The sequence below is a fragment of the Poecilia reticulata genome, linkage group LG14 (assembly GCF_000633615.1).
Source record: "Poecilia reticulata strain Guanapo linkage group LG14, Guppy_female_1.0+MT, whole genome shotgun sequence".
Classification (NCBI taxonomy): Eukaryota; Metazoa; Chordata; class Actinopteri; order Cyprinodontiformes; family Poeciliidae; genus Poecilia; species Poecilia reticulata.
This window is the reverse complement of record NC_024344.1, coordinates 16364199-16380039: the sequence shown is the minus strand read 5'-3', so window position 1 is coordinate 16380039 and position 15841 is coordinate 16364199. Positions and strand designations below refer to the sequence as shown.

General features: G+C 41.0%; 2 protein-coding genes across 3 annotated transcripts in view; both read right to left on the bottom strand.

Annotated features, from left to right (window-relative positions):
- Positions 1–420: 420 nt before the first annotated feature.
- On the bottom strand, positions 421–11042 carry trpv1 (transient receptor potential cation channel, subfamily V, member 1). 2 transcript variants are annotated; one of them, XM_017308648.1, is made up of 16 exons: positions 10601–11042; positions 8066–8278; positions 7748–7902; positions 7514–7666; positions 7222–7359; positions 5746–6041; positions 5416–5592; positions 5180–5338; positions 5015–5107; positions 4522–4592; positions 3430–3595; positions 3291–3357; positions 2877–3205; positions 2683–2804; positions 1453–1574; positions 421–1379 (listed from the first exon to the last, which is right to left on the bottom strand). In XM_017308648.1, exons 2-16 carry the CDS (start codon positions 8254–8256, stop codon positions 1312–1314), a joined length of 2307 nt encoding a protein of 768 aa, XP_017164137.1. In that variant the 5' UTR covers positions 8257–8278; positions 10601–11042; the 3' UTR covers positions 421–1311. The 2 variants fall into 2 exon arrangements, with proteins under 2 accessions (XP_017164137.1, XP_017164136.1); XM_017308647.1 differs by lacking the exon at positions 10601–11042 and having other exon boundaries at positions 8066–8292.
- Positions 11043–11358: 316 nt separating this feature from the next.
- Positions 11359–15841, bottom strand: part of shpk (sedoheptulokinase) — a 7403-nt gene continuing 2920 nt past the window's right edge. Inside the window, exons 3-7 of the mRNA XM_008428081.2 lie at positions 14514–14688; positions 14267–14419; positions 13935–14110; positions 13490–13690; positions 11359–12439 (exon numbers count right to left, since the gene is read on the bottom strand). Of these exons, the coding sequence (XP_008426303.1) occupies positions 12045–12439; positions 13490–13690; positions 13935–14110; positions 14267–14419; positions 14514–14688 (1100 nt within the window). The 3' untranslated portion in view covers positions 11359–12044. The remainder of the gene's footprint in view (positions 12440–13489; positions 13691–13934; positions 14111–14266; positions 14420–14513; positions 14689–15841) is intronic.

Sequence of the window (15841 nt, the reverse complement as noted above, 5' to 3'; positions counted from 1 at the left end):
ATAGAGCCGACCAAACCTTAAAAAACATGTTGGTGGCAGCAGCATGCTGTGGGGAAGTAGGAGATGTATGACTGAAGCTGAGGAGAGTCAGGAGGTGTGATGTCAGCTGGCATGGGGCAAAGGTCAGCTGCCTTCACAAAAATATGGCGCAGCATATTGGAAATTATCATTCAATACAATGAGCAATATATTTCCATATATGAGATTTCATATTTACATTTTCCCATATATCGCAATATAACCATAAGTCATATATATACATATATGTATATAATGTATTCAAAAATGAATTAGGAAAATTAACATATGGGAATATATTACAATATACTTGCAGAAACACATTGGTAAATAGCATTGGATTTGGATTTTTAATTGATTTCAAGCTTATTTTGTGCTCAAAGGTAATGAGGACAATTTCAGAACAGGAATATGGGACATTTTATTTCATAAAGACCGTCATGCATTCATCAGGTCAACTTTGTTAGACTTCAGACAGCTGATGGCAGAAAGGCTCTCTAGTGGACACAATATGACAAACATTGACTTCCTTATTTAAAATGCATAAGCATGAAGAAAACAATGCATTAAAGGTGATAATGATCAACTGACTTCCTGTTTCATCTGCTGGTGCACTCATGTAGAGGACCTGCCTTCTTTTCTCTCTCATCACACCTGCAACCCGTTAGCGATCAGCCCTGGTCTTTGGTTCCATCATTCAACCTCCCAGTATTTAAACATGTCTGCTGTCACTCCTTGCATGCAGTTAGTCACTACTTAAGTAACAATATACTGCTTTGAACAAATAAAAGAAATTGTTTGGTGTGCATATTTATTTATCTTTGTCTTGTAGTATAAATGTGTTGGTTTCAGGTAGATTTGTATGCACATGGGTGGTAAAATATATTTTTGTCAGTAAGCCAGTGGGTGAGGCAGCCAGTCATGCAGGAGTCAGAGAAGGAGAGGCAGCAAGTAATCCTATAGCATGTATATTATTGTTTGCCTGTAAACTTGAAATAAACACCAAGTGCAATATCAACCTTTTTTGCGCTGCATAAACCACAAACCCATGGCACCTGAAGTGATTATTTCATTGTGTGCTTTCAGTTTGATCACGCAAGTTTTTCTTTTCTTTTTTTTTTGCCTTAAAATAGTCAGTACATCATAAACACTTCCAAGTCAGTTCCAGAATCAGTTCAAGTTTTTCTCTTTTACACAGCAATATGTTTGAGTTGGGAAAACTTGTTGATCATATCATTCAAGCAAAGCAGCCATGTTTAACTTCTTCTTCAGACATACAGGATGAGAGCTCATCTAAGTGGACTGAGACATTCTCCTCCTCCTCATTGTGCCCTCCATAAAAAAGCCTCTCCAGCTTCTCCCTGTGGAAAAAACAAGAAAATATTACAAGGACTGAAAGTATTCAGAATTGGAGAAAAGAAAAGCTTTTCAAACCTATGGTAAATCCTCTGGAAGTGCTGTCCAAATCAGTCCTCTGGCTCCGATCACAGCATCCTGGATCCTCACTGATGTTGACCAGGTCGGTGTTCCATTTGTTCCAGTTCATTTCCTCGACCCTAAGGACACAAGGCGACGCATGCTTCCATTACTTCCAGCTGTGCAACACCTGAGGTAAATAGCTTGAAACCTTGTGAACTGTGAATCATTTTTTTCCTCACTAATACCAGAGTTTCCCCAAGTGTATTGTAAGTCTGGCGGGCCACCAGTCTTTACTTGTGCCACCACCAGGCTAAACATTGTTAGTTTTTTTTAACGATTGCATTTGTTTTAAGACTTTATAGTTGGTGTTTAGGTATTAATCGTCCAGTCTTCCAATAACACATAATTACCAAGTGATCTTTCCAAATTTCCTGTCAACTTTAAAACATTTTTTTTACTAAAAATCACGACGAACCGCTGGATGAATGACTGCCCCCCATTGGGCACCAGGCTAAACAAGTTTTCTGGGGGAAACCCTGAATATAATCTGTAAACTTCTGATTTTGAAGAGATTAAAACTGTTAAATATGTAACCTTTTTAAATGTTTTTTACATATTTATTATTCTATGCCACTGCAATCTGCATAATTGCACCGCTCCTAGTGAAAAACAACCAATCAGAGCCGGATGAAAGGTCTTAGTGCTGTCAGTCATGATTGTGTATGTGCTGCTTAATGTGATAATGGGGGAGAAACAACACAGTGATATATTGCAGCTTTGATGAACAGACCTCTCATTATTACCTATCTCATTATTGTGGCATTTAGCAAATATAAATCCTGATCTTATTTCAGTGACGCTATCCCACCGGATTAAATTATATATTAAGATTTATAATAACAGCATGGTGCAAGCTAGCTATATTGAGCATTCTTGACCAAAGGTTTGGCAATAAGATATAAACAATAAATAAAAATAATGAATATTAAAAAATCACCAGTAGGTACAGCCTTTCTAGCGCTGTTGGCTCGCAGCAACAGTGCTAGAAAGACCCACTGGATTTCTAACCCCCAGTTATTTATCCAGGAAGGACGGATAAATGGAATGAATTGATAAAATATAAATCATTTAACCCGGTTGGATGGTGGGTGGCAAAGAATCAGGTTTTATCAGTCACAAAACTATAAATATGTTTCACAGCCATTTGTGTGTTTGAGTAGCTGAAACAAACGTAAAGAGGCCTACCTGAAACACCTTCGACGATCGTCTCCAAAAGCGGTGCCGAGTTTCCTCTCCACGCCAGAGCGAAAACACTTCTTCAGACAGCAGGGTATCCGCTTCTCCATATCCAGGATTGTGAGAGCCCTCTGAAGACGACCACAGCAACCCGTTTAAAGCCCGCTCTTCAACAAACACCAATGTGGACGGCATTCACTCACCTGCAGCCTCCAAATGCCAGCGCTCTCCATAGTGGTTTTTTTCACAGTGTTGTTCATTAAGGCTATGAGCATGTTGAGCAGCAGGATGTAGGAAAGAACAATGTATCCGATAAGGAGCAGGTAGAAGACCTCCAGGTACTGGTGAGCATGGATGAACCCGATGTCGCCCATGCCGATGGTGAACTTGAAGAGCTGCAGGATGGTATGAGGGACGCTTTGGTAGCCAGCTGTGACACATATGTTATCAGTTGTGGGGACATCAGAAGGACTTGGATTCTCGTTTTTTGTTTGGTTTTTGAGTTTAGGTTCCATAAGCAGTGTGACCATGGCTGTAACAAGAGACAAATACACGGTAAAAATACTGACAAGCCTGGAGTTGTTAACTCTCTGTTCACTGGAGCTGAGATAAAATACCTGCTGAAAATCCCAAGAGGAAAACGATGTAAACAAAAAAGAAGCGCAGGATATCACTGACGATCATCTGCAAAGAAATCAGAACTTAGACGTCAAACAATCCACTTCAACGTCAGTCACAGCTGAGTGTAATCCCTACCATCTGTATCATGATGCTGTAGATGCCCATGTGTTTGTGGCCCCTGGAGTAGTACAGCACGTTCACCCAGCTGAGAGCCAGACAGATCACCAGGAAGCCCAGGTACTCCTGCCTCCCCGCCCAGTACAGAACAGTGGCGACCAGGAACAGTAAGCCCTGAGTGAAGCTAGCAGCACATGTGGCCCAAGTTTACTTGTAGTCATCAGTCTTTGGAGAAAAAGTCATATGTAGTGAACTTTTTCAAACATTAACTTGTTACAATCACAAACTTATGTCTTGACTTGGGAATTTATATCACAAAATAATACATGGTAGTGTGTAATTGTGCATAAGAAGAAACTTTTAATAATTATAATCTGCTAAGTGTTGGTTTAAAACCCAACACCCAATAAAGTCCTCGAAATGTCACCGTGTTTCCATGCCAGACAATCTGAAACTGCTATTGATCAAATCTGTAATAAAATAATAGTAGAAATGTCAAGATTTCAGCCCTTCAGCTCCACCTTCAGTGTGCTGATTACTCATTACCCTCACCTGCTCTGTGCTGCTCCCTATTTAAACAGCTGCTCGTCACCAGCTCAGTGCSAGATYGTCTGTTGCCACTGTCACAGCTTTCAAGCCTTGTCCATGKTCCAAGTAGTCTACTGGTTTCCTGATCCTGCCTGTTTTTTGACCACTGATTTTGCCTTTTCCCTCTGCTCTGAAGATTGTGCCCTCCTGTTGCTGWACCCTGCCTGGTCCTGMCCCTGCCTCCTGGTTGCCGTCTATTGGATTACCTTGCCTGAGAAACCCCTGTGCATGACCCTGGACTGTGTTAACGACTAGCCTCTGGTTTGTGGATTTTGTCCCTGTCATCTAGTTCCTCCCTGAGTCCCCGCGGCCCCCCTCTGCCCTTTCACCCTACCCTCTCCAAGCTGGCTCCCCGACCCCTCTGGTCCACCACTTCCTCACTCACCAGTGTGACCACTCCCTGTGGAACCCACCCCCTTTCCTTTATTTAGTAATAAACTTTTTTTGATCTGATCTCTGGTCTTGGCTGCGTTTTGGGTTCTGGCTGATTTTGCTTACTCGTTACAAGAAAACGTTACTCACAAGAGAATCTCGTAATATCCATCAATCAGCAGTGWCTGCAGCTTTGGCCTCTTCCTCGTCATGCCTACAATCTGTTGATTTTGACATTATAGAAAAAGATCTCTAAATCATTTCCATTTTGGGACACGGCAAGATCAGGAATATCCTCAAAGGGCCAGTTGTGGCCGAACATATTGATCAGACTCCCCATTAACAAACTAATAAATAGTTATCTCTGCATTTCATGAGCACTTCTTAAAGATATCAAACATATTTTCAAATTGATGTAATTTGTATACAGATAAAGATGCATTGATTTCATTGATAGAATAATGTTTTGCTCATCTTCAAGCTGTTTTTTGAAGGTCCTTTTAATGAAGCCCTCTAGAGTCAAGAGGGCCACAAAAAAGCTATGGCAGGTCAAATTTGGCCCCCAGGCCTCGAGTGTTATAGAGGTCTTAGTAAACTTAAACTTGTACAGGGTGCTGATATAAAACAAATGTGGCCCACATACCCCAAAGACAAAGAAATAGCAGTTTGMTAGTAAAGTCAGCAGCTGGCCAAAAACATACAGGTAATCCCAGGCGTCGTCAGGGATAAACGGAAGCTGTGGGACACAGAGGAGACATCAGTCCAGGTCYGTCTCCATCTCTGTTGAACWCTGTGTAGATCTGTTTACCTGTGTAGCATCTTTTTTATTGTAGGCTACAATAGTGAAGATGATCAGGTACACAAGGTAGASCAGGAAGYTGAAAAAAAACATTCCTCYTCCAAACTTCTTCCACTTATCCTCCAGGAGGCAGCTGAGCGGCTCCTTCTCCAGCATCTCGTGGCGGTTCTGAGAAGAGACACGACCTTGTGACCTTGATGACAGCTTAAGGTTTTTCTGAGTTTGCCTGCAAATCTGGAACTCACGGGAATTTCACAGCCGTAGATCAGAATTTCCAGAACAGAGTTGTTCTCATATGAGTCCACAGAGGATAGGTCGTACAGAGAACTGTGGACGGGTCCGTAAACCCACTCAGTGAATTTACGGGACAAGTGCTTGTAGTGATTCTCCTGGAATTCCCTTTGCAGGATGTGAGAAAACATCTGTAGACAAATAAAAGAAAGGAAGTTACAAACAGTCTGTGACACTTCAGACTCATCTGGTTAGAGACAAAACGATTCTAATCTAGTCACATCTGAGGGCTCCAGCCATATTAGTCTTTTTTTTTTTTTAAGTTTCTCTGGGTTTGCATTTACCCCAATCTTTCCATTCTTGGCAGCCAGTTTGAGAGGTGTGAGTCCATYGTTGTTCTCTTTCTCCTCCAGCTTTATCTTGGGATGCAGTCGGGCAGTGATCTTTAGGAYGCGATCATAAATGGCCGTTATGAATTCTGTGTTCTCCTTCGAGTTATCGGCCACCAACACCAGGGCGTGCAGCACTGTGTTGCCGTGAGARTCTGCCATCTTGGCGTCCGCCGGATACTCATTCTCCATTAAGTAGCTCACTATGTCAGGCTGGTTTGTGCAGGCTGCTAGAGACAGGGGCAGCTCACCTATAATGGAGTAATTAAACAACATGCATCACAACACATACTGTGCTACCTCTGAGAAATGGTGGTTGAGGCGTCATGCTGAGGGTTTGTTACACGGCAACTGTTACTGGTGAATTTCACAAAAGAATTGGGGAAAAAAAGTAATATAATCCCAAACATGCATCAAAACTGGTAATGGAGTGGATAAAGTATACCAACAGATTCACATGTGGTATAACAGTCAACCATCGCCTGAAGTGTTAAAAAGTACCATAACACAGCATTAGGTGGCGCTATTACGTAGAGTAATTAGCCTGGTAAAAACCAGCCCAGTGTCCTAGTTGCTTCACAGGGTCTGGGCTCTCGCCTGCTGAGAGACGCTTGCTTCCTTAAGGTGTGGACCGGAGGTTTTCGATTGTATCTAATTGCTAACGCTAATAAACTTACCGGAAGTTGTAAACAATCCTCCACTGTGACAAGAGCCTATTCGGACGAGGCGACTGTTATCTTTAATTCAACATCTGGAAGCGTGGCCGCCGAATGCATTCGTCTACTTACTTTGTTGCCATTGCTAAATCTTCAAGCAGACTACAATTCTAAAACAGCGCAGAAAATAAATTGACGTCATCGTTCACAACTTCTCACACAGGAAGGTAATCGGCTAGGCTAAAGGGTAATGCATTTTGGCTAATAACTCCTAAGTCCCATGCTGAAAACTTTATATTAACTTAATCCTTAAATGACTGCATTACCTGACGCAGGTCATGCTTATTTATGCTTAACTATCCCCTCCTTTAAACAGTAGGTGTCGCTAATGTCGATTGCTGAGAAGCTTAAAATGATGATTCCCAGGAACATTTCTAATAACGGAATTGACTAGGTAGGGAATTTTAACTCAAGTAAAAAATAAAATTCCATATCTTTCCACATTTCAGAGATATTCTTAATAAACAATGGTGTTTGTTTTTGATGACTCAACAACTTTATGACAGTTTGGTTCAGTTATTAGCAAAACCTTTTTTTACTGTGACTGTTTCGCATGGTCTGACAACTCAATAATGGCCACCTACTCCAAAAAAAACAATTTGAAATAGTCTTTCTGCATTTTTTTATGTTGTATTTCTAACAGAGAAACTGGAATTGGCCAAAATTGCTTTTTTTTTTTTTAGGTCCACACCAAATCTCCTCCCTACAAACTTACCAAAGTAGAAGTTGGGACCATCATGAGGCTGAAAAAACTTCCCACAGGCTTTGSMATGAACATCTGCACCTTTGCTGACCAGCAGCTTTACGTAGGCCATACTCCTCCTCTCAATGGCTATGTGTAGAGCAGTCTGACCTATAAGAAGACATAGCAAAACATATWTTTTTATATATATTTTTTGGTGTTAAAAACAAAAAAAGGACACTATTAATTGGTACTTTAAAATGATGAAACATGGAGAAAGAGAGCAGACTGRCAAGTTTAAGCCTTTATTCAGAAGAAAGTTTACCTTTATAGTAGCTGTCGGTGAAGGCAGCGTTCACAAACTCTTTTATGTCGCCGATCCTCTCTGAAATACTGACCAGCTCCTCTATGGTTTCGTTCTTGCCATCTTTGAGGTGCAGCAGAGCTTTCATCAGGGCGGTTTTACCATACGACTGATCTGTGGATGTGACCGCATGTTGGGGGAGTCAGAACACACATCTGCTGTTTGGGACACCTGCTGGGTCATGTACACACTTACACAGAGAGTCAGAGAGTTTCTTCATGTTCTGATGCAAGTACTGGTATAGGCCGTCCAGTTTGTTGACGTCCCTGCTGGCCACTGCTTCAAACAGACGCTCAATGGTGAAAGTGGAACTGTCTCTCTTTGGCTGCGATGCCTCACCTCGAATCCCTCTGGAAGCAAAAGTTGTTGCATATCTCGGGCTTTACTCTGGATCAAGCAGCTTTTTAGTCCATTGCAATCAGTAATAAGTGGCTTGACAGCTCACAGTACCCCTGCTGTAATGTAATGGTAAATTAAGGCAGAATCAGTTTATGTCTGTGTGGAGAGACTCACTTGTCAAAGTTGAGCTGGACCGGCTGCATTTCCTCCTGATAGTCGGTGTCCATGGGGGCTTTAGGGGCCTCTTTGCTCAAACCTAAAGCAGAAGCCAAGCCATCCTTCTTTGGTGCCTTTTGTTTACGTTTCTCCTCCTCCGTTCTGTCGTCCGCCTCCAGATGGAAATCAGAAATCTTTGATTTCCTCATTTTTATATAAAACTCTGGTAATCTGGAATGAAACATGACAGGTGTTTTCACATTCAGTGGGTCTCCACAAGGCTGCTGTCTCAGTCCCTCGCTTCATAGAGTAGACACCAGTAATATTACTCACTACGAATATTAATTAGGCTGCTGTTAGACCCATATAATTTTAGCGCCATGACAATGAGACGTCAATAACTTGACAGAATATGATTAAACTCAGAGGTTATTAAGGATTTTTAAAAGCTAAAAATGCAACCTGATTTGATAAACAAATGTTCATCTGAAACTTTAAATCCCTTTAAATTTCTTGTTATCTTAACCTATTCTAATCTTATAGTATCTGCAAAGAAACATGTTATGATAGAGGGTTCATTACTATGCAGAAAGTTGGACTCAAATTTAAGAAATGACTGGGGGTCAGGAATCAAACCCCACACAGCTTTGTCGAGGAACGCTCTACCACTGAGCCACGCGGCTCCCGGCAACATCCTAATTTCTGAGGTGCTTGGAAATTAAATCCACAAAATCTCTCCTCAGTCATTTCTGCTTTAAACTTCACAACGTGGATCCTGGTTTGGTTGAGGAACATCACAGGACATAATTGCAAGTTATGCATTAGAACTAGAAAGCTGTTTGAATTATTTGTCAGCCACTACTTTAGCTAAACGACATCTTCATCTTGTGCTGCAACTATCATGATCAAAAAGTGAATGCACAGATACTATTTTCTCTTATCTTCTTTCGGGGAAGCACTTAAGAGATGTTGGTTCCTGAACCTCACGCTTTAAAGACACAGCAGTCAGACTTAAAGAGAGGCTCTTCAATAAGCTTAATAGTTTAAGGTGATGGTACCAGTATTACAGTACTTTTTCTTCTTTTATGTTTCATACAACTCATAGAGCGATGGCATTTTTGGCCATTGCTCTTTGCATAATCTCCAGATGGTCCAGAGTTTGGTTTCTTCTCTTATGCTGGTTTTCTACAGGATTTTAGGTGTGATGGTTGATTTTGTGTCTGCTGAACCGGATCTGTGTTGACCTGACCCGATGTTTCGGCTCACTCAATTCAATTCAAAGATGCTTTATTGCTCTCAAAGGAAAATTAGATGCAACTATCTTTATGTTTCTTCCAATAGTCCCTATCAGTGGTTGCAGCTGTGGGCAGGAAGGAAGTGCCAAGAAGTCTTTATTTCACCAGCTCTGAAAAAACCACTTTCTGAAGACACAGAGATTATATTTAAGGCTCAGGATGCTCAGGTTGTTCATTATGTTCTTTATTTTATAAAAACAAAATCACCCCAGAACAGACCTAACGATCTTTATCAGGTTGTTGAGCCTTTTTAAGTTCCTACACCAACAGATGATGACAGTCTATATTACACTCTCCACAAATGACTTAGAGAAGATCTGCATCATCTTGCTGCAAACATAGAAGAATCTAAGCTTCTTTAAAAAATACAGTTTGTTGGATCTGCTGCAGCCATCTGATTTTTTTAGTGAGGTCTGTAAAGAAAATGTTGCAGTAATCAATCCAGCTAAAGATAAGCGCATGGATCAGTTTCTAGAGATCCTGCTGGAAAATTAGTCCTCTAATTCTGGAAACCTTCTTCAGGCGATAGAAGGCTTATTTTGTAACTATCTTTATGCGATTCTGAAGGTTCTGAGTCCACCCAGATTTCAGGCCAGATCACCAGTTTTTACCTGTAATAACTGAAGCTGCATGCCGACTCTTGATCGCTCCTCTTTAGGTCCAAAGATAATAACTACAGTTGTGTTTCTGTTCAGCTGGATAAAGTTAAGGCACATCCACACATTGATTTGTTCTATGCACATGTTTTAATGGGTTCAGAGTCACCTGGTAACATTGTAATGTAAAGCTGTATATCATCTGCAATTTGTTATAATCTAGCCAGGAGCATGAAGATATTAGGTAAGTGTGGGGAACCTTTGGGTACCCCACACTTGACTTCTGTCCCTCTGTTAAAAAATTCCCAATTGATGCTAAGAAATCCATTCTTTAGTAAAACTCAAACCAGTCAAATACTGTAGTAGTGTCCTAACTCAGCTCTCCAGCCTCAATAATTTATCTTGGTCAGCAGTATTGCTGAGGTCCAACAACACCAGCGATGTGGATGTCTCACAGTCCGTATCTATGCAGACATCATTGAACACATTCACAAACACTGATCTCCATGCTTTAACCCTTGTGTTTACAAATGGGGTCCAACCGACCCCACACCCATATCACTTGTATCAGTTGCCTCAGTCCTCGCACGCACAAGGGTTAAGACAATTTTCAAATTGCTCTATTAGAATTAGAATGCAAATAAATGTACACGTTAACTCACCTGAATACGCCTTTCTCTCCTGCTTACTGAAACAAAAAATTACATTTTTAGTAAACAACAGTCCAGCGTCCGGCTTAGTCCAGGGCGTGTGAATCCTACATCATGAGATGCTCACTTAACACGAAGTCAAGTGGAGAGAAGAAGGCTTGAGTGGGATACAGTGACCCAACCCAGATAAGATCCTGTACATTACTGAGGCTCTGAGTGCTTGAAAGGCTGCTGCATTGACCACAAAGACTTCCAAGAACACAGTGCAACGCATCAACCCAACATCCATGTGCTGCACTGACTGCAAGCGCATCGTCCGATGGGAGCATAAATTGATTTGACGATGAAGTCTTCAGCAGATTAGTCCTTGTGTAAAAAATTTCTGCTTGATGATCTTTAAGTGATAATGCATTAGATTTAAAGGCTTTAACTTAACTCCTAACCATAGACTCCAGTCTCAAAATTAGCAAAAGCTTAAGAGGTGTAATAGTTTTTCCATGCAACACTTTCCAACTCTTTGCCTGTTGGAATAAAATGTTAGGGAGATAAATTTCCCAGTCTCTAAATTTGCCTTGAAATATAAGTGCTTTTATTTTCTTCATTTACATTTTTCTTATTCTATCAACCTGAAGTCTCGATTGACTGGCATAGTGTAAAACAGTGTATTACCACAATAAAATAACACAAAATAAAATTATCTTCAGGTATAGTATTTTCAATTTATCAGACCTTCGATCAAAGTAGGACTCTGACTGGAAAGTACACACAAGTGCTGTCAGAAACAGATGTTTATTGATTTCCCGATTGGGATCAGTAAGTGATTTCTATTGATTTTGTAATATCTACCAATGTCCTAAGCACTTTTTTTTATATCAAATCTAATGATCTAAAAAAAAAAAAACAAATACAACCTTAGCAAAATGATCAACTGAGATTCTGAAGACTTTACGATGCATTGTAAAAGTTATTTCCAGACAAGAAAAGAAGAGCAGAGCAAAGTGTTTAAGTCACAAAAAAAACTTCTGAGGGATCAATTGATGATAGATCGATTTTTAGGTAGCAACCAGGCGTTTTGTCCAGCTGAATGGTTGCCATGGCAGATTAAAGGATTTCTCAAAAAAGGATGAAGGACTCAAAGCAGCACTCCAGGTATTTTTTTGATGAGGAAATAATATTATAACAGCTAAAGAAAGAGTCAATTTTACATAATAATTCCATTTTAGCATTTTTATATGACTGTGGAATAAAATGGCACTCTGTGCCTGGACAAAAAAACAAACACATAATACTGCCCCTTTAAGAGTTTTCTAAAAATCAAAATGTTTGAATCAAGTCTACTTTAAGAAAACCTGCTAATTAGTTAAAACAACAATTATATTCAATCAAAGTCTCAAAAGTTGTGCAAAAAAATCTGAGCGAATCAAATAAAACATGCAGGGATTCCCCCGTCGGCTGTTCAGAGTCGGTCACAGAGGGCCATGGCCACGCCCACAGCAGAGTCGGCGTTCTGTCCATAAACCACCTGGAGAGGAAACGCCCTCTCCACCTCCTGCCTCAGCACCTCGTTGCGAGCGAGCGCGTTCCCGCTCCCCACCAGCCTGCGGACGCCCGCCCGCTGCAGGTGCTCCACGGGCATCATGGAGGCGATGTTGCTCACGACGCCGCGGCAAAGCGCTCTGAACACGTGGCCCAGCGAGAGGTTGGAGGCGGAGATGTTGGTGACCTGACCCAGGCAGAGGGGGGCGTGTCTCTCCCCCAGGATGGTGGGACTCACCATCAGGTCGCTGCTCTCCTGGTTCAGGGCAGAGCCAATCAGCTTCTCGTACAAACATGAGTCCCTCGGCTCCACACCTGACAGGGTTAAAAAGGAGCAGAAATTCACTTTCCCCATAGTAATTACTCTAAAGTACAATCCACATGGGTCATGATGGCAGAGTCAAAGCACAAGCCTAAATCCAATTGAGAATCTGAGATCTTAAAACTTGCTGTTTACAGATCCATCTAATTTCACTGAGCTTGAGGTATTTTGCAAAGAAGAATCGGGAAAGAAATCTTTCTAGATGTGCAAAGCTGATAGGGAGATACTAAGGGTGCACTGATTGCAGTTTTCTGGCCGATCCACCAATCTTTAAAAAGCTTGACCTGTCAATTCTGATTTTGGCAAATACCAACTATTGAAATGTTGCTAAATATAGCAAGAAAGTCGTTGAGTTGGCAACAGGAGGGTGACTAATGTTAACTGGAGAACCTCTCTCACAGCGGAGCAACAGGGAACAGCGTTTGATTTTTAGATTTTTTTGCCAATATAGATAAGATTGGTGGCTACAATTGGCTTCACATGTAAGCACCGGCCAATCACCGATCGATCTATCAGCCGGCCGACTGATAGATCGGCCAGCTGATCTATCAGTCGGCCAGCTATCAGATCTATCAGTCCAAATCTGATTTGTTTCCGATTTGGAAACAAATCAGATTTTTTTTTTTATAAAAGTGTTGAAAACAATGTGTGTGTTCAGGGTAAAACTCGCTAAGCCCGGTGCTCAGGGCGCTAGGGCAGTCATTCATTCAGCCGGCCGCCATGTTTGTGAGTTAAAAAAAAAAGTTTAAAATTGACAGGAAATTTGAAAATATCACCTGATAGTTATGCTTTATTTGAAGACTAGAAGAGTAACACCTAAACACCAACTATGAAGTAACAAAGGCAATAATAAAAAATAAATAAACAATGCTTAGCCTGGTGGGGGCACAAGTAAAGCCTGGTGGCCCGCCAGGCTTATAGTACACTACGGGAAACCCTGATGTTACTCTGTAAAGATCTGTCACATAAAGTCTCAATAAACCACGCTGAGGTGTAAAAATATTAGTGGAGTAAACGTAGCTCTGCTGTGTAGTAAAACATACCGAGTTCTTTCATCCAGGCGGTCAACGTTTCCACAAAAGTGGCCAACGCATTCCCGCCGTTGAGCGCCGCCGCCACAGCCAAGTACGACGAGTCAAAGTAAGGGAAGTAGGAGATGGACGACCCAAGCTGAGGAGAGTTGGGAGGTGTGAAGTCAGCTGGCATGGCGAACGTCAGCTGGGCTGATGTGCTTATGTTGAGAACTGGGAGATTTTCAAAAACAACAAAAGCCTCTCAGATATGGAGTTTCAGATACTTTAAAACTTCTTCTTTGGTGCTCAAAGTTAACAAAACTAAATCAAAACAGGAGTATGAGACATTTTATTTCATGCACTTATCAGATCAGCCTTGTTAGGTTTTCTAGTGGAAACAAATTGATCTCCTCATTTAAAATGCATAGAGATGGAGCGCACTAAATCATAGTAAAGACTTGACTTCCTGTTTCACCTGCATCTGCTGGTGAACTCATGCAGGAGTAGACGGAGCACTGGAAGTCTCCTAGGGCGGCCCCTACTGGTGTACCAGCAGGAATACCGTGCCAGTCAGAGCGCGTCTGTCCCACCAAGGCACCAGGCGGCACACACCGAGGAAGCAGGCGAACGGGGAAGCCAGCAGTCTTCAGACTACAGCATGCACACAGGGCAGGTTGTTAAGAAGGACACACACCTCTCTGGTGGCGATGGTGGAAACTGTTAGGTGCTTTTACAGCTCAAATCATACATGCACAAGCCGCAGGACGCAGAGTTTAGCTTTTGCTGGTGTCTCTGGGTGTGACGTACATGTTCTCGTTCCACTGACTGCTTGCGGTGTTGAAGAAGCCCCAGCTGGCTGCATTCTGAGGCGTCGTCACGCACGAGTCCAACCCGCACAGCATGGACACCACGTAGTCCTGGATCGTACCTGCAACGCTGAAGTCCTCCAGGAATTGAGGCCTACAGGAAAAACAAAAGGTCTGCTTTATTTAAAAAAATTTTTTTTTAATCAAATCACAGAGGGAAGTGGAGCCTGAAAGAGCTGCGCACCAACCTGTGCTTCATGTACCAGAAGATCGTCGCGCAGCCGAAGCCCGTGGAAACTCCGAGGTGAGACTCCGGCTTTGGAAGAGAAGACAGGAAGTCACTGCTGCAGCGACCGTCCTGCCATGTGACCAGCTGACTGGTGTCTCTGGGTGTGAAATAGTTCCCATTTGACCAATCACAGCCTGCGGCACAGAAAAACGATACTTTATGTATAATTGGAACACTGAGTTTAGAAGGGATGTAAATGTCATTCCAGTAAAAATCCACCTAATTATATCTGTATGAAGTGAATACAGCTATGAATGATGCAATATCAAAAACATTTGATAGTTTTTTTTAGTAAAATTTTAATTTATTATCATTTTGCCCATGCATGTTTTGATATACAAGTAAAATCTATTTTTACAGTGGCAGCACTCTCACACAGTGTGACATCACCTCTGCCTGTGAGGTGTGACAAATAATTAATGTCAACTATTTTGAATCGTCACACTGCTAGATGCTGACCACTGGTTTGAATTACACAGATGTTTGTAATTCAAACCAGTGGTCATTCTATATTCTATATACATTATCATAATGTATATAGAATTTTTTTTTCTGAGAAAAGGCAAAATTATAGAATTATATATACTTCCAGTTTTCAACTTCCAGGTTTTGTGTTTGCAATTTCAGTATTTATTATTAAGCCCTTGATCAAACACACCATGATAACAAATAACATAAAACTAATAAGGAACAAAGATAACTTTTATAAAATGCTTGATTTCGAGAGACAAACGAAAGCAAAAACATATGGCTATCAAACAGCTGCTTCATTTAGTGGAAGTTATCAATATATAATATAATTAATATTTCATAGCACACCTTGCTTAATATTTTGTGTCAGAGCAAGTATGATTCATAAATTATTTATAAGCTTTTATGAATAAACTAAATGTGCTTTCATAGATCGGATAATAAATGGTTTAACGTAAGTTTAGCCAGTGGTGGAGAAAGTACTCAAGAAATTTACTTAAGTAAAAGTACAAATACACAGTCAGAAATCTTACTCAAGTAAAAGTCAAAGTACCACATTAACATTTTACTTAAGTAAAAGTAAAAAAGTACTGGCTTGTAAAAATACTTAAGTATTAAAAGTAAAAGTACTCGCTGAATGCATTACATAATCGCTAATATCATTAAGTGTGCCGATCGTATTTAATTTTAATACATCAGAAATGTGCCATTTTAATTAACACTACCACAGATTAAACATGTTCTTATTGTGTTTATTCTGTAACAGTTTAGACTTAGATATGTGATTCTATGAATCATAATTTCAGGGATGGAAAC